Source organism: Mytilus trossulus, chromosome 3, assembly GCF_036588685.1.
Source record: "Mytilus trossulus isolate FHL-02 chromosome 3, PNRI_Mtr1.1.1.hap1, whole genome shotgun sequence".
NCBI lineage: Eukaryota > Metazoa > Mollusca > Bivalvia > Mytilida > Mytilidae > Mytilus > Mytilus trossulus.
The window spans coordinates 6,577,315-6,602,824 of record NC_086375.1 but is presented as its reverse complement, the minus strand read 5'-3'; the positions used below and the strand labels follow the sequence as shown (position 1 = coordinate 6,602,824).

Below are 25,510 nucleotides of genomic sequence, written 5' to 3'. Positions count from 1 at the left end.
GCCACTTAAATTTCAGAAATGTGCAAAAGTTACAATTTTCTTACAATAGCCATGGCATTGTCAGTTTATTTTTCATCTATGAGTTTGAATGACAACTTTTCTTACAGCCTAGCAATTACAACATTTCTTGCTGTCTTATAACAATAGCAACTTTTCTTACCACCTAGCAAAAACAGCATTTCAAATTACCTAATATATAATAGCAACATTTCTTTCCACCTAGGAACAACAAAATTTCTCACCCCTGCAATAATTAGGTTTTTTTTACCACTTTGAATAATTCGAAAATTGTCTGAGCCAAGTGAGAACTAGGAACTTTATTTTACAATAGTTATTCCAAGGTTCATTCAACCTTTACGTATCAAATTTTGATGATTTTTTTTTTTCATTTAGCAAAATGTAGGTCAAGTTTGGTAATAACGACTACAGGAGTTTTTGCCCTTGGCTTATTTGACAATGACATTAATAAATGTAATAAAACCCCAATTTGCTGAAATTTTAATAGCCTGTTGTTTTAATCTAAATCAAAACAAAAAGAATGTGTTGTAAATATTTGATAAATTGTTGGTAATTTTCATTTGATTGATAAATCGTTGGTAATTTAACGTTTAAAGGCAAACAGTTTTATACCTTTTTTCAGGACTAGTATCATAACTTGGAGTTGATTAGCCTTTTGATGTAATTTTGTGATCAAACAACATTTTTAATGTGTATCAGGATCGATGTAATAAATGCAATCAACAACACCTGAAATCGATTACTTTATTGATAACATCTGTCGTGTAGTACATTTCATCGTGTTTTTTTTGGATCCAATTATTACACTCATCTATTGTAAGTACGAGGTTTGTTGACATTTTTATCAAATTAACGCTTGATATTTTATTATACGTAAATTGGTAACGTTGAAATTTCTAGTTTTAAATAGCTTGTCTTGCTAGGGTACATACACGAAGTTTTAAATTCTGTTCATGGCAGGGGGCACTTGATAGTTGGCTAATGTTATTTCATTTCAACATGGATGCAGAAAAAAACTTTCATTAAGTAATCGTATTCTGTTATATCATTCAGTTATCAATTTCTTATATGAGGGTGTGGATGGGGTATACAATAATAAAGGGCAAATAGTACAAACAAAAGTGTATGAATATTAACAAACAGAGAAAAAAATAGGCCACATAGAGAATAATGAATGATCAAATTAAATAAAGAATAGAGAGAAAAATGGTAAATAAATTTAAAGAATAAATAAGTAGTTATTTAAAAACACCAAACATAGACCGACATCGTAACATAAGCTGTGTTTGTGTATACGCTTAATCTATTGGTATATAAAATACCAAACCATAGGTACCCCCAGGCGTATATCCAAACACAGTCTATGTAATAACATGGAAGTTATATCTAAATATTACTTCCATGGTAATAATAAATCTCAAATCGACTCTTAGATCTCGGGTAATGTTTTTGCTCGTAACATCTGTTCAGCAAATGTGCCCTGTAGAACACATTAAAGAACCATGTTAATTATTCGAACGTAACAAGCAAGACAAAGAATGTAGAATGGGTAACACATGTTGTCAACATAACTTGCATTTATCCATGGGCAAAGATTTGCATATTTCTAATAACATGATAAAAAGGAAATGCACATATTGAAAGAATAAGAACTTGAAGATCAGATGAGATCGCGTGTTGTGTGCGTACGGATTCATAGTTATTAAAATGTTTAATTCATCACTTAATGCGGAAATCAATTTCACTTTTCACTTAAGTAATGATGTGGATAGGGAACAACACGCAATCATAAATATAGTAAATTTAAATTCAGTAGAAATGGAAAGTTTATACTTGACATTAGTTTAATGTAGCTACTAAACAATCTCGTTTCTGTTTTTGTTTCGTGCTCAATTGTATTTATTAATAATGCTTATTATAGTTGACAAAGAAAGTCATTCAAAGATCTTCAAAACTTAAAAATAAAAAAGTCCAAACCAAATATATTTTATGTTTGATGATTCGCTCTGGGGTCGTGTATAGAGACGTTTTTTCTAAACCTTTTTCAAATCCATTTCTGTCAACAGTTCAATATTATCAAAGAAATTCTAAATCCTTCTGCATTTAATAATTCCAAAATAATGAAATGTTTCAAGTGCAAAGATGTTTATTTAATAATGTACACAGCCTCAGTTAGGTACGCATGAAATGTATAGGTTACAATAACCGATTACGTAGCATGGTCACAGCCTTTTTATGAAGATCGCCGCTGAGATTAAGATATATTAGATTTCCAATAAGTACTGTCATCAATTACCTTTAAATAGCTTGTTATCCAATAATATGACAGCAAAAAATCACTCTTCATATTTACACAATAATAAAATTGATCTAAGTTATTGAAGTTGAGCAAAACCATTTTTAAATATTTACGCTTTGAATTGTGACGATATTTAGCCTTGTTCTGAGATTTGAGAGGAAGTCGAGATAAGTTATCTTCTAGCGACCACTTTCTATTTGTGAAAGTTTATTGAGAGACTTCCCAATTCTATTAACCATTATCTAAGGTTTGCAGAGAGCGAAGTTAATCTGCAGTAAACTGTTGAACCTATCACTGGAACTTACGTTTGATCACTGAAATTTTAGATTGGGAAAGTTAATTTAAACATATGCTAAGGTGAGTTTTGTTATTTTGTTATTAGTAAGTTTTGATAAACAGGTGTCATTCTCTGACAGAATGAAGATGTTACGTGGGAATTCGTCCAACAAAAACCTCTACAAAACATAGACAACATTCTGATTTTATATAAAATTTATAACTGTTTATGAAAAATTAAAGATTTGGAGTACACGTCTAATGAACTCAATATTATGGAAATTGAACAGCTAGGTCTTTAACATTAGGCATTGGCTAATTGTAACTGTGTGTTAGATAGCCGGGCTCTAACCAATGTGTCAAACTCTTTTAACATTAGGCATTGGGTAATTGTACTTGTGTGTCAGATAGCCGGGCTCTAACCAATGTGTCAAACTCTTTTAACATTAGGCATTGGGTAATTGTACTTGTGTGTCAGATACCCGGGCTCTAACCAATGTGTCAAACTCTTTAACATTAGGCATTGGGTAATTGTACTTGTGTGTCAGCTATAGGCTCTAACAAATGTGTCAAACTCTTACTAGTGTGTTTAGAGCTAACCAGTGTGTCAAGCTCGAAAACTGCTTTAATATTTCGTTCAATTGTTCCTTTATTTTTTCGACCTTCATCCCTATATATGCAGGATCTATTGTATTTGTTGTTAATTTGTTCTCGTCCTGAACATGCACTGAAATATTTGCCACTGGAATTAAAGCAAACAATAACCAATTGATCAATAAACAAACCAAATTGGAAGGATAGTTCAGCCTACTTAATTATGATTTGTTCCAATATGCTGTTGCTGTAAAATCTTTAAGTAGAATGCGCTCCTATCTAAACCAGACTCTATGATAATTCTTATAGGTCCATGGCTTCAATAACATTTACCCACATAGGCATTATATATAAAAAAAGAAGACGTGGTATGATTGCCAATGAGACAACTCTCCACGAGAGACCAAAATGACCACATAGGCACTATATATAAAAAAGAAGATGTGGTATGATTGCCAATGAGACAACTCTCCACGAGAGACCAAAATGACCACATAGGCATTATATATAAAAAAGAAGATGTGGTATGATTGCCAATGACACAACTCTCCACGAGAGACCAAAATGACCACATAGGCATTATATATAAAAAAAGAAGATGTGGTATGATTCAGTGCCAATGAGACAACTCTCCACGAGAGACCAAAATGACCACATAGGCATTATATATAAAAAAGAAGATGTGGTATGATTGCCAATGAGACAACTCTCCACGAGAGACAAAAATGACCACATAGGCATTATGTATATAAAAAAAGAAGATGTGGTATGATTGCCAATGAGACAACGCTCCACGAGAGACCAAAATGACCACATAGGCATTTCTTCATCACATTTGATTTTAAAAGTACTTTCTATATCCTATACCCCCATATAAATGTCTTGCATCGTGAGTACTATAGAGAAATACTTGTCAGATATATATGTCATCTAGTTCAAATTAATCTGTTTCCATTCATAAGAATGGGTACAAGTGCTATATAAACAATAATTCTGATCCATTAGATACATTTAACATCAATATAGATGTTCAGAACCATTGAACGTTTTCTGGTTAGATCACATTAAATAAAAGTTTACATCTATATGGATGTTAACAACTTAACAAATTCTATTGTAAGGTCAAAGTTTATGGATGTAGCTCCTTATAATAGATATTCTAACAAATCGCTAGATATGTTACAAAGATTTGAATTGAGGTTAACATGTTAATGGGACAATAACTATATAAAGCTGTTCCATATTCTTGATATTGAAATGAAAGGTAAATTAGATTTATTTTACCATTAAGCTGTTTTGTATTGATGTTCCATTCATTGAGAGCAAAATTCTAGAGATGTAATGTAATTTTAACCTTATTTATATTCTCCTCGGATGTAAAACGATATTGGAAGCAGGGAGTATTCTACATACAAAACGTCGTATTGTCAAGTAACTTTATACAACTCAGTGGTACGCCATCAGACGAAATTTGAAAATATGCATTTTATTTCTTTTATTATTATCGTATAGGAATATTTCAAATATAGGTAAGAGTGGCATACTTTTGTCGTATAATATTCATTTCTTCACCATGCAATTCGATTACAGATGAAAATAAGGTTCGTTTCTCTAACTTCTTGTGGATGTTTTTGACATAATTATCTTTAAAGCAAATAAAAAAAAATCCAATATCAGGAACATTGCGATAATATACATAAATAACAGACGAAATTGAATAAAATCCTGTTAGAACAACATTTTTTATAATGTAATAACTTAGTAAATCGTTGTCTTTTGTCATATTTGTAAATTTTCATTTATTATTATTTCAATTTATTTTTGGTTTATCAGATCATTGATGATTTCTATAACTAGTAATTTATTCAGACTAACAAGGACAGCTATTATATTGAACGCACACAACTCGTGTCAATGTTCTATATTACCTATAGGTGTCTAATGAGATTGCTGTCTCACTGTCTCCCTAATATTTATAATACATGTATCTGTTTAACCATAGATGTAATATGGGTAATTACATGTATAATTATCATTGTTTAACGTACTAGGATGATCCAATCTCAAATCCAAGATGGCTGCGCGTCTACTATCGAAAATCCATTTACATGGGACCATACAGAAAATGAATAGAAAATCGACTCCGAAAGTACATCGCCATATGAAAACGAACTTGTTGTCTGTGTTATGATTGCACATTTCTGATTTAATGTCATAACAAGTCGGACAATTTGATTCAGATTAAGGAACGTTCCTATTTTTTTCTTTTGATTATATACATACAATACAATCGCATATTTTTAACTCTTAAATTTTGCGTTTAAAAATCATATCTCAAACATTGCGCAAAATAACTCCTCGGAATATATCTTTTTATGTACAGAATAAAAGCTAAACAATTTTGTCAGAACACACAGATCCTCGTGAAAGAACCACCTCTTTACAAAATCCTGCATATACTTGTAAAGCCTCTTTGAAGCTCACTTTGAAGAACCTGAATACCATTTTAACTTCAAACTAAACGACGAATCTGAAACACATTCGAGCAATTAAGATCGGTTATCATTTCACTTTGAAGCTTGATCTATAATACACTTAATTATAATTTTCAATATTCGGTGTAAAGATACGTCTCGTTACCGTCAATGATCCCGGTTTAATTAACCAAAGAATATTAACATCTAGACGTCAAGTTATAAATCGAATTTCTTTTTACTCGTGTCAATAACAAATCGTCAAATTCTCTTCAATAACAAAGTTAATAGTTGAACAGATACTTACTAATATTTTGATTTAAGATCAGGAAACTATCAAAAGAAGTGTTGAATTTAACACCAAAGTAAAATCTAGACGTTTACAATTATTATTTACACATAGTTGTGTTGTTATATGTGTGTTTTTTGTCGAAATTGTAATTAAAACACAATTCTATGATATGAAAGTAGAGATATTAATAACGTGTTCCGTAGAGATTACCTGTAGCTGATCGGAGTTAGATGTTTGTATTGTCCCTGAGGTATAGATCTTTACACTGAACAAGCAGGTGTACTGGAGTTATATTACTTTAGATTACAGAAAATATTTGTGATTTGAACATTTTTAATTCAAATTACGTCATTGCATGTGCACACGTGTTACGTAGGTTTATTTTCCTTTATTTAGAGGTTAAAAGAGGAGTCGGAGAACAAAGGTGCACGTGTAGGTTTATTATTTTTATTCAGAGGTTATAAGAAGAGCCGGCACATGTAGGATTATTTTCCTTTATTCAGAGGTTATAGGAGGCTTAGAATACAAAGATAATTCGTAAAGGAAGACGATCATATAATCTTAGGCGAAGTAAGTAGTCATTTTTATCTTTCACAATTTAATTGCAAAATAAATGAAATGTTGGAAAGAAGACAAGACAAAATTTTACAAATATCTTTAAAAATTAGTCTAATTTGGAGGATGGAGTCGTTCAAATGAATATTTTACTGTCAATATAGCTTTTAATTATGAATTTAGAGAAAAATGATTCAATATAAAACCTCGCTCGCTCGAATCTATTTCCATCATTCATTCTTTATGAAAATGTAAAAATGAAATAAGCACTGGACAATTTAACCCCTACATATATTCATTTTCAAATATAGATGTTATTTAAAAGTTTTACTTTAGATAAAGTTAGGAATGAATGCATTTTTTATATTATAAATATCAATATTATAAGAGGTTATAAGTAATGATTCTATACTGGTGATATTGAAATCAAATCGAAATGTTTTGAAGTTGATCTTTAACAATTTTGATTGTATATGAGTTTTTAGCAATGTATGTAAATATAATTATAATACCATTTATCTCTTCATCTACAATTAACCTATCATTGTTCGGACGATACATATACATCTACATGAAACATTAAAAACTGCTTGGGGTTCATAAAAATTCTTACAATTTATCTTCTTGATAAATCAGAAAAAAACGCAGATGAGAATCAGCTCTCCCGTAACGACAGATTAATGCATTAAATTTTAATTTTACATTTACGTATTTGTTATTTATTTGAACTTAAGGAACACCATTAAAGATCAAAAGACACTGATAAAATACTGACGTAAAAACTTGTAAAAGTCAACACTTTTAACAATTTTATCTTGAAAACCTATCAGATCAACTGAGGTTAAAACCAGTACTTGGACGATATAGTGGACATGACAACAAAACTATATAGATATAGGAAGATGTGGTGTGAGTGCCAATGAGACAACTCTCCATCCAAATAACAATTTAAAAATTAAACCATTATAGGTTAAAGTACGACCTTCAACACGGAGCCTTGGCTCACACTATGTACATTTCATCACCGAATTATGTTGATAAAGCTATTACCTTTGTGATTTATTAATTAACAAGCAATAACATTCCTCTTGGACACTTGGTCAATATAATGAATAGTCTTGTTCGTTTTTGTTGACATTCAGTATTATTGTTTTGCTTTGTTTTACTTAGGGGGTTGAACGGGTACGCAAGTCGAGTGAATTTAGCCTTAAAATATAAGGTATTACGTATGAAATGACAAAGATGAGTAACTTTCTGTCAAGGGTCAACTTGTGGTCTCTTTGATATAAAATTCTCTCTATTTCGTCTTGAATATAGAATTTAAGCTTATGGGTATAAGAATTTAGAAAAAATAGAAGCGAGTTCAAGGAAAGCAGGTATATATAATCAAACATAGTTTTTCATTACTGACTGGTTATGGTCCCAAAAGGGCAAACGATCCGGATTCATTATACATTTAACTATACAAATCAAATTAACTCATAATGACATTTAGAGAAATGTTTATCTTTATCATGATTAAAGTTAGGTTATAAGTTATTTAATTATTCCCATATAATGAATTATGAAATATAAAAAAGAAGATGTGGTATGATTGCTAAGGAGACAACTCTCCACAAGAGACGCAATGAACAGCTATATGTCACCATAGGCCTTCAACAATGAGCAAAGTTCATTTCTCATAGTCAGCTTTAAAAGGCACCGAAATCACAAATGTAAAACATTAAACGAGAAAACTAACGGCCAAATTAATGTATAAAAAAGCAGGAGAATATGGTTACATCAAGATGACGAGCAGCAACAAAAGCACAATTTCCTTGATGAATTTCATATTGTTCCTTGATTGTCATTCACTCAAATGTGCATTCTTTTCCAACACAATAAAACTATTTCAATTTCAGATCTTTTAAATTGATCGACAATCACATTATAACTATACTTTAACATGTGCGTTTTTATGTTAAGAATAATTGTACATTTTACAGAACATGGAATTAAATTAAATTTTCATTTGAATTCGCATTTTACTTTCACTGTTTGTTTAGAGTGCAACAAAAACGGATAAAATCAATAAAGATCTTTGTTAAAATCCTTTGTCTGTCCCGCACACTTCAAATATGAACGATAAATTGAAATTCTGTAGTGTGTAAATTATATAATGTGTTCTAATATCCCGAGACAGTTGTGATGTTCTATAGATTTTATATGAAAACAACTATTTTTGAATACAAATTTGAATGAATTGCATTAAAATATCTAAATTTCTTTTGTATGATTATCATGATTTTACTTCACAAAGAAAGTTACCAAAGGCCCAATCATGTAAGTCTAAATGTGCCATTGTGAACTGACGTAGGAGCCATGGAAGAGGAGGGGGAGTTGTCACTTTTAAGAAACTATGTTTTCACCCTGCCAACTTTTCCCAATCTTTTATTTTATTGCATACAAACCTTTAAAGATTATAGAAGAAACTGACTAAAGGCCGTACGGTGGCCTATAGTTGTTAATGTCTGTGTCATTTTGGTCTCTTGTGGACATTTGTCTCATTGGCAATCATACCACCACATCTTCTTTTTTTTATATAACTTATAGATTACTAGGCAATACATGTACATTCTTCAATTTTGGTAAACTGTTGTTTACACCCTTGCCCTTTAGTCTTAATAGATTATTATATTATTGGCTAAACTACCATACCTCTTTTTATATCTTAGAAAAAAATAATGAGATACTATTTGAATTGGATCCATCTGATGTCAGGGTGTTGCAATATATTCGTAAAAACAAGTGATAAGACTATTTTTCAAATAAGATGTCAGGTTTGGTCATGGAAATAAGGTTTTATATCTGAAAGAAATAAGTGTTTTGGATAATTAGATGGGATTCTTCTCATCTTTGTTGCAATGCATGCGTAAACAATATGTCGTTAACAATGATAAGGCTATTATTCAAATGAGATGTCAGATTTGGTCATGGAAATAAAATTTTATATCTTTCGCAAAAAATATTGAGATATTTTGATGGGATGTTGCAATGCTTGCGTAAACAATACTCAATCTCTATTTACCAATGATAAGGATGTTATTCAAATGAGATGTCAGATTTGGTCATGGAAACAAGATTTTATATCTTTTATATGAATCTCCCTAAATCAATTTATCCACAAAAAAATCTGAGATAACTATAATTTGCTTTGTATATATCGAAATTTGCATCCGAAGAACACATTAGCAGTGTAATAACCAATGGGTGTCGTATTGAATAGTTCTATTGACAACAATAATGATCTTATTTCAGTATTTGATAGATAAAGTGGTATCCTTATATCAATGGTCTGTCCGATACGAAACGTTTTATTTCATAACCGAGAAGCAATTTTGATTAATTCTATACCATATAACTGAACCAATTATCAGAGTAGGTGAAACAAATGCTGCACTCGCTAGATACCAAAAATCAATTAAATTACGCGTTGAAAAATGCAATTTTGAATATTTTGTGGTTGTTATTTTTAGGTATGTGGAGCTGATATACAGAAGATGAAATCTGACACTGTTAAGATGTAATGAACAGACATACTGTAAACAAATCACTACACGATTATATTGTAAACTTTCATGTGTGTTAGACACGCGCGTCAGCACGATCGAGAATAATGAGTCGGCGTGCTAGTTTGTATGCTAAACAAAATCCCACCAAACCTCGTCCTAAAGTTCGATTTTCCGATGAACTTGTATTCTTGGATAATATAAAGGAGAATGATATTCCAGCTCTTGGATCAATGTTACGGAGAGCCAGTCTTCAAGTTGACATTAGTGGAATAAATGATGCAGGTCAGTATAAAAAATAACCAGCAAGATATTCTGATTTAGGTAAGCACTTTGGCGAGAAAAGGAAACCAGTAGGTAAATTTTAATGAAAGTAAAAACGCTTAAGCTTTATCGAGAAATGGAAACCAGCAACTGGTAAATTCGGTTAAACTAACATGACTAAGCTCACTATGCTTCAGTCTGATTAAAGTGTAAAACACACTAGTACTTTCCATTAAAGAAAAACCAGCAAGCAGGGGCGGATCCAGCCATTTCCAAAAAGGGGGGGGGGGTCCTAACCCAGGACAAAGAGGGGAACTACATGTCCCCATTCAAATGCAACCCCCGGAACCCTCCCTTCTGGATCCGCGCCTGAGCAAGTGAATTACGGTTAAGGTTAGTACACCGTGCTTTGTCGAGAATGCATGGGAAACCAGCTATTCAATTCTAATGAAAGTGTAGTGTAATTAGTTTTTTTTCGAGATAAGTAAGCCAGCTACTGAATTACGATAAAGGAAAGTAAACTTATCTTGGTCATGTACGGAAACCAGCAAATATATTCCGATTAAGGCAACTCAACTAAGCTTTGTCATGTAGGGAAACACACAAGTGCATTTGTAGTAAAGTAAGCAACTAGGTTTAGCCATAAAACGGTAAACAGCTGGTAAATTCTGATTACGGACGCACAAAATTGTTTGACCCGGTCAAGTTATGCTATGTTTCTCCCCCAGAAGCCTATAATTCAGGGGTTGTCAATGTATATAGTCCACGTCATTCGACAGACTAGTATGTAACACTCAGTTTATTCAGAGGACGAGTATTTCCGCGTATGTCAACAAACAGAGATCTCTTGCGTGTCCTTCACTCAGTGGCCACATATCACATGTCATTGAAGTAGTCAAATACTGGTATCTCACACGTCAAGCAGTAGACAAATTAATCATGCAGAGTGGAGAGCTACCAGTAATCTGACCCAAAGAACAGTTGGGAAAAGTATTGCATACTTGATTTTGAAATGAAATTAACACACATACTATTAAAACAATAAGCAGAGGTAAAACTTTTAAAACGTCGCTTCGCTAGTTTCTACATTCTCCTTACTGTGAAATCGGTACATAGTTTTTATTAGTTTAAAATGATGTTGCTATGATTTATACAGGTTTAACGCCATTGCATCAAGCAGTTTTAGATGGAAACTTAATGGCAGTAAGATTACTGGTAGAACATGGTGCTAATATCAACAAACAAGACGACGATTACTGGACCCCTTTACATGCCGCATGCGCAGAGGGGCATGCCGAAATAGCTCAGTAAGTTATGTTTTGCTACTCATTTACTGAAACTTTTAACATATTTTAAGGATAAAATAAAACTTTTGCTTAGTAAACACAGTGTACCATGATTAAAAGTGCGCTGACGGTTGACCATATATATTTATACTAGAATCTCTTTACCAGAAGTCTACAATCGTATACATACTAGTGAGGAAAATCGCAGTGTTCCTACGCTTGTCACTTCACAAGTCAAGGATTTAAAAAAAAAGAAGACTGTGAGCCCTGCATCAACCAAAAAAATAGCTTCTAGAGAGGGGCCATGCAGCCCCCACCTTTATTATGAGACAAATGTAATACTTAAAATTACAAGACATTTTAAATATTAGAGTTATCTTTCTTTGACCAGGATAAACATTTAAGACAAGTAAATCAAAGGTATCTTGATACCCTCGTTTATATAAAGGTATATATAGTAAAAAAAATTCTGAGACGAGTGCCTGTGACCATGTTCCATTCTTTCTTTTTTTTTGCACATAAACAGAATTGAGAATTTTATACAGGCTTTTTGGCACGGTCGTCATAGCCTTCAGTGTCTTGTATACTTTAGAATTGTGTATTCTACATAGATTATATGCATAGCACATGGTGCAATTATATCCTAAGTAGATGCGTCCCATAGATAATAACATCGTACGAACACCAGTCAAGTACAGCTAACCTAGATAAATTATTTTTCTTTGAAGATGAAACTGTTAAAATTTTGTTGATATACAATAGCTGTGAGCAGCCATCAGTTTTATATAAAAATGTCTGGTTTGAAATGAAGCCAAATTATTACAAAATGGAATTTATGCGTTACAGTGTGTTTATAATGATATAAAGTTAATGCATTTTCCAGCCCTAATTACCCAACATACATCTGGTTCAATAGACAACAGTTATCTGTGTTTGAAGGCCGACTGATAGGTTATTCTAGCCGATATATACTCAACAACAGAAGTGATATCCCACTAATTAATAGTGAGTGCACTGCTTCGTCTTAAAAAGTTCCCTCAGCTTGCCCCATTTTTAATAGGAAATAGAGATTTATAAATCTTGATAAACTATATTTTTTCTTTGAAAAGAAAGAACGGGTTAACTTAAGGGAGATCACTTGAAGCTTAAAAAAAAATTATTCGGTTGATCAAACGGGGTTTAGTTTTAATGAGATCGCTAAAAAAGGAAATTATATGTATCAACTATCGGTCTGCCTCATTTATATGTGAATCTAAACAATAAGAATCTTTTAGATTATCTGAAATATCACAACTGTTTAAAATCATTCGAGAGCTCTTTAAAAAAAGTCTATTATAAATACATAAAACAAAGAAAGGCTACGAAAAAGCCTCTTTGGATAGTAGTTTATATTTTATTTATTTGTGTTGAATATCACATTGAATTTGGATGAAGATTTCACATGTCCTTGATGTACGACCCTGTTTTGACTCCTCCGCGACAACTATCACAATCCTCTCCAGAATAAACTTTCCTCCCTTGTCATATATACATGTATCTATATAAAAAAAAAAGGAGATGTGGTATGATTGCCAATGAGACAACTATCCATAAAAGTTCATATGAAGTTGATGAACACAAGGATAGGCAACCGAACAGACTTCAATCAGGCGAAAAACCACCATACCGTATATGGTCAACTTTAACTGGCTAGACATGAAAAATATGAAACAATTGTGTTACATGTTTTCTCTTCAATTTTATCATTTATTTGTACCGTGTTCGAGTTTATAATAATATTACATGTATTAATGACCACTGGTCATAAAAATATACTTATTTGCCACCAAGTTTCAATAATATATCAATGTGCCATCCGCTTAAGAATAAAAAATCAATGTGCCACCCACTTCAGCATTATAAATCAATGTGCCACCCACTTCAGCATTGTAAATCAATGTGCCACCCACTTCAGCATTATAAATCAATGTACCACCAGTGAAGCGTAATTAATAAATTCCCACACTAGACTTTACAGCGAAACATGTCATCCTGTAAATCACCAAAACATATTTGCATGAAATAAGGTACATAAATGGTAATACAAAAATACTGATGTAAGAACGACAACTTCAACTTTAACTGGCTTTCTCCGTTCGAATAGTTTTACACTAGTATTTTTGGGGCCTTTTATAGCTTGCTGTTCGGTATGAGTCAAGGCTCCGTGTTGAAGACCGTACTTTGGAGTTTGGCCTACATGTATAATGCTTTACTTTTACAAAGTGTGACTTGGATGGAGAGTTCTGTTGTTTCATTAGCACTCATACCACATCTTCTTTTACTTATTGCTTGTGAACAATGGTGAATGTCTGTTCAGTATGTCCTTCCAAATTAAATTTGCATATACATTATTTTAACTTTTAGTTTCTTGTGTACAATTTAGAGTTTAGTATGGCGTTCATTATCACTGAACTAGTATAAATATATATATTTGTTTAAGGGCCAGCTGAAGGACGCCTCCGCGTGCGGGAATTTCTCGCTGCATTGGAGACCTGTTGGTGACCTTCAAGACCTGTTGGTGAGAAGGTTACCAACAGGTCTTCAAATCTGCTGTTGTTTTTTCTATGGTCGGGTTGTTGTCTCTTTGACACATTCCCCATTTCGATTCTTAATTATATATAGTTACATATTCCATAATACACTGTTCCCTTATTTCATAAAAACATTATTTAAGACACAGAAACTGTAAGAAGTGTTGGTATGAGAGATCCTTTTATATTAAGTTTATAAATATTCCCGCTGAATACCTAAGAATATACTGATCTATGAAAGGTGAACTTCTGTAGAAGTCTTTTTAATTTCTTATATACTAGTATATACATATTTTTTTGTCTCGAAATCTGGTCATAAATTTAACAGGTGCCTTAACACAAGACATTGACTTGATTTTTGAAACATATAAAGGCATTAACATTTTTTTGAGAGTCTTGACCATTATTTCACATTGCACTAATAACTTTTAACTTTTTTTTTTTTAATTCTATTTAGGCCCATAGTGGTTTTAATATTCTCGAAGGTTATACAATCTTGAGATATGCAGGCAGAGTTTCAACGAATTGATGTTACATACGCTTGGTTTCGAATACCGTTGAGGAAAACAACGTGTTTTTTGGTTAAATGCTAAACCAATTAATAAATGACCTTATACATATACTTTATTTGTCAAAACCTTTCGGAATTTTGTGCCCTCAATGCTCTTTAACGTCGTCCTTTATTATGGCCTTTTCGGCATTTGTTTTATTAGAGCGTCACTGACTAGTCTTTTGTAGACAAAAGGTTATACAAGACTGACACTACAAAAAATATACATTTCTTCTCCTATATAGTCTAATATTAAACAATTATAGATACTTGCGCAAGTAAAAAAATATTATCATTTGTTTTATTATTAAGATAATTAGTCAACCACCTAGTGGATACAGTTGCATTTTTTATTTTCACAGAATATTACTGGACCATGGAGCAGATAGGACCATTCTTACAGATGAAGGAGAAAGACCTTTAGATTTAGTAGATCCTTCGGATTTTGCTACTATCCGTGTCATGTTGGACAATAACAAACAACAGGACGACTGTCAGTCTAGTGAAGATGATCTGGACGATTGTAATTCATGACGTAGAAAATCACGGAAATCAAAGTATTGTCGGGCAATGAATGACAGTGGACTCTTCTTTCTTTTGAAATCCCACAACGTACATGTATATCTCGGACAATTTTATTCTGGTCATACCAGATGTGTTTGTGTCACGGTTCATTTCAACGGAGAAAAATGTCTTATGATTTATCATTTAGAATGTACATCGAAACACATTTCGAATTAACATTATCTGTCCGTGTTCGGAAGTTTCAGAGTAACCATTGGCCTGCAGGATAGTTATGAAACGAAAAAAGCGTTCATACTTTGAATTTGACCAAAACCATACAAATCTGTGCCAAGCGTATATCTTATTGGTGTTTATAACCTCAAATTTCGATTTTGTCTCAAAGGCAAACGTAGGAAATTTAGTACTGTGAGCTCAATTATTATCATGTTCTTGTTGCTCTAAGATACAAATACAGCAGTTGATATACTCTGATTCAAAATTCATAACAAATATACCAAAATAAATTTTCATATATCACAAATGTTGACACTCTTTGTTTTTTATAACAGGATGTTTTTTTCTGGAACTAAATGATTATAGTTTTACCTCATCAATTAAACCATTGCAACTTATTTATTTGATTGTGTACAAAATGCATTAATTTAAAAGTGGAGTTTGTAAAGTGGATCACAAATAGTAGGTACATAGATATCGGTATGCGATTGGGTAAGACACTGTGTTTTTTTCATTAGAGTTGTCTATCTTTTGCCAGAAAAGGGTAGTAAAAGCGAAGGCAGCAATTCTTGGTTTTTTTTAATGTTTTTCATTGACCAGAATGGTTTTAGAAGGCTTTAGCAATTTTATGCATTATTCATTTTCCTCATTTTACTTGTTCATATTTTTTTAGAACTTCACATATTTATAGGCCGTGTACGCCTATCAAATATTAATAAATATTGTAACTATTCTTGTTTTATTTTAATTTTGTATGATCTACAAACTTATTTACATGCACACTTTACTTTTTACAAATCGAAAACTTAGACAACTATAAATCGTGAAAAAACATAATATAAAAAGAGGTAATCTACGCCCAGCCCCCTGGAACCACTACAACAAATCGAACTCTAAATGCTTGGCACTATTGGCAACGAGTTCAAGGTAGCTTTATGATAGTAACAGTCAAAACAAATTTCAACTAATACAGAGTTGCTATATGCATATTCTGTTTCTCAAAAAAAGAATGGTCTTTGCTGATTGCTGACCTATAGTTTTTATGTTGTGTCGTTGTTCTCCTCTTATACTTGATGTGTTTCTCTCAGTTTTAGTTTGTAATCCGGTTTTGTTTTTTTTATTACAGGATGTTTTTCTGGAACTAAATGATTATCTTTTAATCTCATCAATTAAACCATTGCAACTTATTTATTTGATTGTGTACAAAGTGCATTAAAGTTTCTCAATCAATTTATGAGTTTTGAACAGCGGTATACTACTGTTATTTATCGTTTCCATGTGAGTATGATACACATCGAAAGCAACAGACCAAATAAGTTCGTAAAAAAACACCACTTATTATTGATATACAGGCTGTGTTCGTCAAAGGTCAAAGGAACATTCAGTACATGCAACATGTGCTATGCGAACAATTATCTAACGTATGTACCGGGCCACTTTTTATTTATCTATACATGCTGTATTCGTCACAGGAACACACCAACTCTCCGTATATGCAATATGCATTGACAAAAGTATTTGCCACTTGTGATTTTTGGCTTTATATTGCATATTAAAATACGTTTATTAAACAAATATTTGGGAGTCATTTCTGGTAGGGTGTTAAAACAATGTGTATCTATAGAAGCACGAGTATAACTGTCCCAGGTTAGGGGAGGGTTGGCGCCTTCATACGAGTTTAATCACGCTATATTATGTGTGTGCCTGTCCCAAGTTAGGAGCCTGTTTTTAGTGGTTGTCGTTTGTTGCTATGTAACTTATTTGTTTTGTACATAAATTTGGCCGTTATTTTTCTGGTTTGAATTGTTTTACATTTGTCATTTCGTGGCCTGTTATTGCTGACTATGCGGTATAGACTTTGCTAATTGATCCTAATTGTTGAAGGCCGTACGTTGACCTATAGTTTTAGTGTTATTTGGTCTCTTGTGGAGATATGTCTCATTGGCAATCATAACACATCTTCTTTTTTTATGCTATTTGTTTATTTGGTTATATTGTTGTTGTAGAGCGTTTTCAATTTGGTATTTTTATTTCAACCAGTTAAATTGTTAAAAGTTATTATTGATGTAAACTGTTTATATCATGAAAAACAATGGACGACAACACTAAGGCCAAATATGGACAATTCTGTCCCTGTGTATTACGTATCACACATGTTTTCGAAAGCATGTGTTTTTATATGACTATGTAGAAGAAAGAACACAGATGACAAATACTTTTAGCCATGAACTTTACGTCAGAGATATCCAGGAAAGTAAAACAAATAAACGATGTTTAAGGTGGCGACCATATTGAACAAGTTGCAAATTTTATATGTTTTCTTACAGAAGGTCATTTGATACAAAGTTTACCAGCACTTTAACAATGAAATGACTATTTATTTAATACAAGGTCATTTGATAAAATGTTTACCAACACTTTTGTCTAATTTGATTAGTTTTGATTTTACAAGATGTTTCCAAAAGGAATATTTTCAATTTTTAACAAACGCAACTGTCTAACTAGACCAAGAGTAATTCAGCACTAAATCTCTTCTAATTAATTTTAAAACATTTGCCATTGTGTGATTAGGAGCCTGACAATAACACTTGGCTATGGACGATTTAGAAACTTGACAGTAACACTTGTTTTTAGATGATTCACAACTTGACAGTAACACAAGTGATCAAGACTTGACGGTAACACTTGTCTTTTGGTGTTTTACAACTCGACAGTAACACATGTGTTTGAGACTTGAGGGTAACACTTGTTTTTTGGTGTTTCACAACTTGAGAGTAACACATGTGGGTTTAAGACTTGACGGTAACACTTTCTGTTTAGTGATTCACAACATGACAGTAACACACATATTGACGACTTGACGGTAACACTTATCTATTGGTGGTTCACCACTTGACAGTAACACATGTGTTTGAGACTTGACAGTAACACTTGTTTTTTGGTGTTCACAACTTGACAGTAACACATGTGTTAAAGAATTGTCGGGAACACTTGTCTAATGTTGTTTTACGACTTAACAGTAACACATGTGTTTGAGACTTGACGATAACACTTGTTTTTAGGTGATTCACAACTTGACAGTAACGCAAGTGTTTAAGACTTGACAATAACACTTGTCTTTTTGTGTTTCACAACTTGACAGTAACACATGTGTTAAAGACTTGACGGTAACACTTGTCTTTGGTGTTTCACAACTTGACAGTAACACATGTGTTTGAGACTTGACAGTAATTTTTTTTTGTATGTTTCACAACTTGACAGTAACACATGTGGGTTTAATACTTGACGGTAACACTTCTCTTTTAGTGATTCACAACATGACAGTGACACACGTGTTTACGACTTGACGGTTTGAGACTTGGCAGTAACACTTGTTTTAGGTGTTCACAACTTGAGAGTAACACATGTGTAAGACTTGACGGTAACACTTGTCTTTTGATGATTCACAACTTGACAGTAACACATGTGTTTGAGACATGACGGTAACACTTGTTTTTAGGTGTTTCACAACTTGACAGTAACACAAGTGTTTAAGACTTGACGGTAACACTTGTCTTTTTGTGTTTCACAACTTGACAGTAACACTTGTCTCTTTGTGTTTCACAACTTGACAGTAACACATGTGTTTAAGACTTGACGGTAACACTTGTCTTTTGGTGTTTCACAACTTAACAGTAACACATGTGAATGAAACTTGGTGGTAACACTTGGTTTTTTTGGTGATTCACAATTTGACAGTAACACATGAGTTTGAGACTTGACGGTAACACTTGTTTTTGTTTATTTTTCACAACTTGACAGTTACACATGTGGGTTTAAGACTTGACGGTAACATTTCTCTTTTAGTGATTCACAACATGACAGTAACACATGTGGGTTTAAGACTTGACTGTAACATTTCTCTTTTAGTGATTCACAACATGACAGTAACACACGTGTTTACGATTTGACGTTAACACTTGTCTATTGGTGGTTCACAGCTTGACAGTAACACATGTGTTTGAGACTTGGCGGTAACACTTGTTTTTTTGGTGTTCACAACTTGACAGTAACACATCTGTTAAAGAATCGACGGTAACACTTGTCTAATGGTGTTTAACGACTTGACAGTAACACATGTGTTAAAATCTTGACAGTAACACTTCTCTTTAAGTGATTCACAACATGACACATGTGTTTAAGACTTGACGGTAACACTTGTCTATTGGTGATTTAGAACTTGACAGTAACTCACGTGTTTAAGACTTGACGGTACCACTTATCTATTGGTGATTTATAACTTGACAGTAACACTTGTGATTTGGACTGGACAATAAAATCTGTCTATTGATAAATCACAACTTGACAGTAACACACATGTGTTTAAGATTTGACGGTCACACTTGTCTATTGGTGATTAAGAACTTGTTAGTACCTCACGTGTTTAAGACTTGACGTTAACACTTGTCTTTTGGTGATTCACAACTTGACAGTTACACATGTGTTTAAAACTTGACGGTAACACTTGTCTATTGGTAATTCACAACTTGACAGTAACAATTGTCTCTAGGTGATTTAGAACTTGACAGTAACAATTGTCTCTAGGTGATTTAGAACTTGACAGTAACACTTGTTTATGATAGAACTTGACAGTAACACTTGGCTATGGTAAAACTTGACAGTAACACTTGTCTATGGGTGATTTAGAACTTGACAGTAACACTTGTATATACGTGATGTAAAACTTGACTGTAACACTTGTCTATCGGTGATTTATAAATTGACAGTGACACATGTCTATTGGTGATTTATAACTTGACAGTGACACATGTCTATTGGTGATTTATAACTTGACAGTGACACATGTCTATTGGTGATTTATAACTTGACAGTGACACATGTCTATTGGTGATTCACAACGTAATAGTAACACTTGTGATTTTGACTTGACGGTAACACTTGTCTATTGGTGATTCGGAACTTTACAGTAACACTTGTGATTTAAAACCTGACAGTACCATTTGGCTATTGCTGTTTAATAACTTGACAGTAAATCTTTTTTATGGGTGATTCATAACTTGATAGCTACACTTGCCTATTTGGGATTTAGATTGAGTTGTCTCATAGACAATAATACCACATCTTCCTATGTTTATGCTATTTGTTTATTGGGTTTTATTTTTGTTTTGGCGTGTATTAAATTGTAAAAAGTTATAATAGCTGTAACTTGTTGATATAACGATAAAACAAAAAAGATGAACGACAAAAGAATGACCAAACATAGACAAATATGTGTCTTTAAACACACGGTTTGTCAAAATCCAACAATACATGTTTCTGAAAAAAAACACGTGTTTTTATATGACTATGTAGAAATAAAGAAAAGTGACTAGTAATATTAGCCAGAGACATTTAGGAAATGAAAAAATAAACAATGTTAAAGGAGGCGACCATATTTGGCACTAAATCTCTTATATCAAATTTTAAATTAGTATTTCTTTCATTTAAGGTGATACCTAACACCTTGACTAATATTAATTTGGCTCGGTTTTTTCATAAAGTTTTGACAAAACATAAGTTACACCTTTGACAAAAATAAAAAAAAATAAAAAAATTAATTTGAACCAACCACTTTATCAGAAAAATTTCGTTGGTAATATAGCAGTTTGACAAACACTATTTTTTTTTATCATTGAGAAGCTTCTCAAAACAACATGATTAAAACGTTAAGCTGATTTTTACAGAGTTGTCTCCTTGTAAGGTTAGGTACCACCTTAATTGCATGTTTTTCTTTTATAAAGTCTTTAATCAAAGTGTAGTTGTTAGCATGTTTTCCCCTTGTTTCCAGTGGTTTCTAGTGGTTGCTTTGGTCTTGATAGAATGTTGGTTTTTGAATCCACGAGCGCTTGGGTAAAGGATTTCGGTTGAGTGATTGGCGTTTTTTTACACTTTAATGTCCATTTAATATTTTTACTTTTAGATAATGTAGAATATATTGAATGCTTACAAATATTTTATGTTCAGATAGTAAACAAAACATAGACAGTGGAATAAAACATACATTTTCCTTAGCCCTCGTGAAATATGAATATTATTGGGTGAACAGATCTTCATTTCTAAAAAATAATGCAATATAATATTTCCCACAGAAAGTAAAAAAAAGTCAGTGTGCAAAAATTCCAATATTGCACTAGTGCAATAAATCTTCAAAATTCATGAAGTCATCAACGACAAAATCTTAGTTTAACTCAATGTTTACCTTCACATATTATATTGCTAAACAATAATTTAAGGGTAATTGCATGAAATTTGGGGAATATTGTCCCTCGTAGAACATATATTGCACTCGCAAGCTCGTGCAATATAAAATTATTCTCGGAACAATATTCATACAATAACCCTATATTATATTATATGAAAAATAAAGATATGTTATATTATTGTCGATGTGACAACTATCACCCGAGTTCAAGTGACGTAGATGTCAGCATTTATAGGTTACCATACGACATTTAACAAGGTGCAAAACCGATTCCGAATAACCAGTCATAAAAGGCAATGTCATGACAACTTGTGACATATCCCAAAAGAGAGAACGGACAATTTTGTTTACAAAACAATAAATGAAAAACAAATAAGTCAACAGTAACAAATGACATCCACTGAAGTACAGATTTTTAATACTGACTTTTATTAGACAATTTAGAAGCATTGTTTCAAAATTAATAATCTGAACTGGTTACTAGATTTTAACGTCATAACCTATTGACTTATGAGGAAATTTTTTAAGGATGTATATGCATTTATTAGAGTCGAATAGGTGACTTATTGTAAAATACAGCAATTGTCGATAATTGATTTTGAACTTGACAATAAGTCTTGTCTATGTGCATTCAGCGCCTGATCATTACACTTGTTATAAATGGGCGATTAAGAGTACGACAATAACACTTGTTAATGAGCAACAACGAGTCTGACAATAACACTTGTTAATGGACGATTAAGAGTCTGACAATAACACTTGTTAATGGCCGATTAAGAGTCTGACAATAACACTTGTTAAAGGCCGATTAAGAGTCTGACAATAACACTTGTAAATGGGCGATTAAGAGTCTGACAATAACACTTGTTAAAGGCCGATTAAGAGTCTGACAATCACACTTGTTAATGGGCGATTGAGAGTCTGACAATAACACTTGTAAATGGGCGATTAAGAGTCTGACAATAACACTTGTTAATGGGTGATTAAGAGCCTGACAATAACACTTGTTAATGGGCGATTAAGAGTCTGACAATAACACTTGTTAATGGGCGATTAAGAGTCCGACAATAAAACTTGTTAATGGGCGATTAAGAATCTGACAATAAAACTTGTTAATGGGCGATTTAGAGTCTGACAATAACACTTGTTAATGGGCAATTAAGAGTCCGACAATAACACTTGTTAATGGGCGATTAAGAGTCTGACAATAACACTTGTTAATGGGCGATTAAGAGTCTGACAATAACACTTGTTAATGGGCGATTTAGAGTCTGACAATAACACTTGTTAATGGCCGATTAAGAGTCTGACAATAACACTTGTTAATGGGCGATTAAGAGTCTGACAATAACACTTGTTAATGGGCGATTAAGTGTCTGACAATAACACTTGTTAATGGCCGATTAAGAGCCTGACAATAACACTTGTTAATTGGCGATTTAGAGTCTGACAATAACACTTGTTAATGGGCGATTAAGAGTCTGACAATAACACTTGTTAATGGGTGATTAAGAGTCTGACAATAACACTTGTTAATGGGCGATTAAGAGTCCGACAAAACCACTTTCTAATGTCCGATTAGAAATTTCTCAAATTTTTGGTTCTTCCCTCGCCGGGATTCGAACCCATGCTACTGCGATATCGTGACACCAAATCGCATGCACTGTAGCCGTCCCGCTAGACCACACATGTATCACCATCATTGATGGCGATCCGATGGATAAATCTGTTGTAGATTTGTCACTGACTCAGACGTACTTATAAATATAGTTATTTTCTGTGACTGTATCTTACATTAATTTGTAGGATCCTTTATTTTATGAAACCCAGGTGGTCGTGTGGTCTAGCGGGACGGCTACAGTGCAGGCGATTTGGTGTCACGATATCGCAGTAGCATGGGTACGAATCCCGGCGAGGGAAGAACAAAAGTTTGCGAAAGCAAATTTACAGGTATTACATTGTTGGGTTGATGTTTAGACGAGTTGTATATACATTATGTACACAGCCATGTATCACCATCATTGATGGCGATCCGATGGATCAATCTGTTGTAGAGTTGTCACTGACTCAGACGTACTTATATATATATATATATTTCCGAAAGCAAATTTACAGATCTAATAGTGTTGGGTTGATGTTTAGACGAGTTGTATATATATATATATGTCGTGTACAAGTTGCGATTTTGTACAGGTTATAACATGTACAAAAATATTGTACATGTTATAATTTGTATAATGCAAAAATACAAGTTATAACACGTACAAAAGTACCTCATACATGTTATAACCTGTACAAAATATTGCTTAAAAATGGGTTTAACTTGTACAAAATTTTAAATAAATCTTAAAGAAGTAAAATATACACATTTAAATTCACGAATGCAGAAAGAACAACAATAAATAGACCAGAATGTGTCTTTTTCTGTAAAGGATCACAAAGTTTCAGAAATATATGTTTCATGAATAATGTTGGCAAAATGTGTTTTCATGTAATTGTATGTTTTATGCAGTCCATTATGGTTTAAATAAGTGTGAAACTATTTACTAAAAGCTTGCATTCCTCAATGACAATTACACTAGATACTAAGTTTCTAAATTCTTCCAAAAAAATTAAGAACGATTCTTAATAATTTTGACTCGTTTAATTTTCATTAAATTTTGTGAAAGTATATACTTTGACCCTTTAACAAAAATATGAAAATTTCTAAAATTTTGAACCAATCGTTTTGTCAGAAAAATTACACTGTTTATATAGCAGTTTGACAAACACCAATTTTAATCACTAAGAAGCTTAATATTCCTTTTACAACACAACGTAATTAAAACGTTTGGTTGATTTTACAGAGTTATCTCCCTGTAGTGTTAGGTACCACCTTGAATGATTGTTTTTATAGAAGGTCATTTGATAGGAACTTTACTAACACTGAGTCAGATAAGATAACTTTTGATTTTATAAGATTTTTCCCAAAGAATATTTTCATTTTTTAGCAAATGCGAATGTCTTAGTTAACCAAGAAATTTTTTGCACTTGACCTCCTTTAGTTAATTTCAAAACACTTGTCTGTGAATGATTAGGAGCCTGACACTAAGACTTGTTTATGGGTGGTTTAGAACTTGACATTAACAAATGTATATTGATAGTTTAGAGTTGGACAATACTTAGATATAAGAAGATATGGTATGAGTGCAAATGCGACAACTCTCCATCATACTTGTCCTCGGTCTATTAAAAACTTGACGATAACACTTGTCTTAGTGTGATTTAGAACTTGACGATGGCAGTTGTTGATTGGTGATTAAGGACCTGATAATAACACTTCTAAATGTGAGATTAAGATCTAGACATAGACAATAACACTTGTTGATGCGATATAGAGCTTGACAGTAACACTTGTTAATGGGCGATTTGGAACCTGACAATAACACTTGTAAATGGGCGATTTGGAACCTGATAATAACACTTGTTAATGGTCGATTAAGAGTATGAAAGTAACACTTGTTGTAACATATTGTAACACTAAAGTCTTGTTAATGACAGATTTAGAACTTGACAATAACACTTGTTAATGAGCGATTTATAGACCAACAATACCACTTGTCAATGGGCGATGTAGAGCCTGACAATACCACTTGTAAATTGGGGATTTAGAACTTGACGGTAACACTTGTTAATGGGCGATTTGGAACCTGACAATAACACTTGTTGTAACATATTGTAACACTACAGTCTTGTTAATGAGAGATTTAGAACTTGACAATAACACTTGTTAATGAGCGATTTATAGACCAACAATACCACTTGT

At 32.6% G+C, this 25,510-nt stretch overlaps 1 protein-coding gene across 6 annotated transcripts; it reads left to right on the top strand.

The window, feature by feature from the left end:
• Positions 1 to 719: 719 nt before the first annotated feature.
• On the top strand, positions 720 to 16,196 carry LOC134710059 (protein phosphatase 1 regulatory subunit 27-like). 6 transcript variants are annotated; one of them, XM_063570222.1, is made up of 5 exons: positions 720 to 834; positions 6,409 to 6,523; positions 10,024 to 10,341; positions 11,477 to 11,627; positions 15,089 to 16,196. In XM_063570222.1, exons 3-5 carry the CDS (start codon positions 10,164 to 10,166, stop codon positions 15,258 to 15,260), a joined length of 501 nt encoding a protein of 166 aa, XP_063426292.1. In that variant the 5' UTR covers positions 720 to 834; positions 6,409 to 6,523; positions 10,024 to 10,163; the 3' UTR covers positions 15,261 to 16,196. The 6 variants fall into 6 exon arrangements, with proteins under 6 accessions (XP_063426292.1, XP_063426294.1, XP_063426293.1 ...); XM_063570221.1 differs by lacking the exon at positions 720 to 834 and adding an exon at positions 2,453 to 2,674; XM_063570219.1 differs by lacking the exon at positions 720 to 834 and adding an exon at positions 2,453 to 2,674 and having other exon boundaries at positions 6,350 to 6,523.
• The last annotated feature ends 9,314 nt before the right edge of the window (positions 16,197 to 25,510 follow it).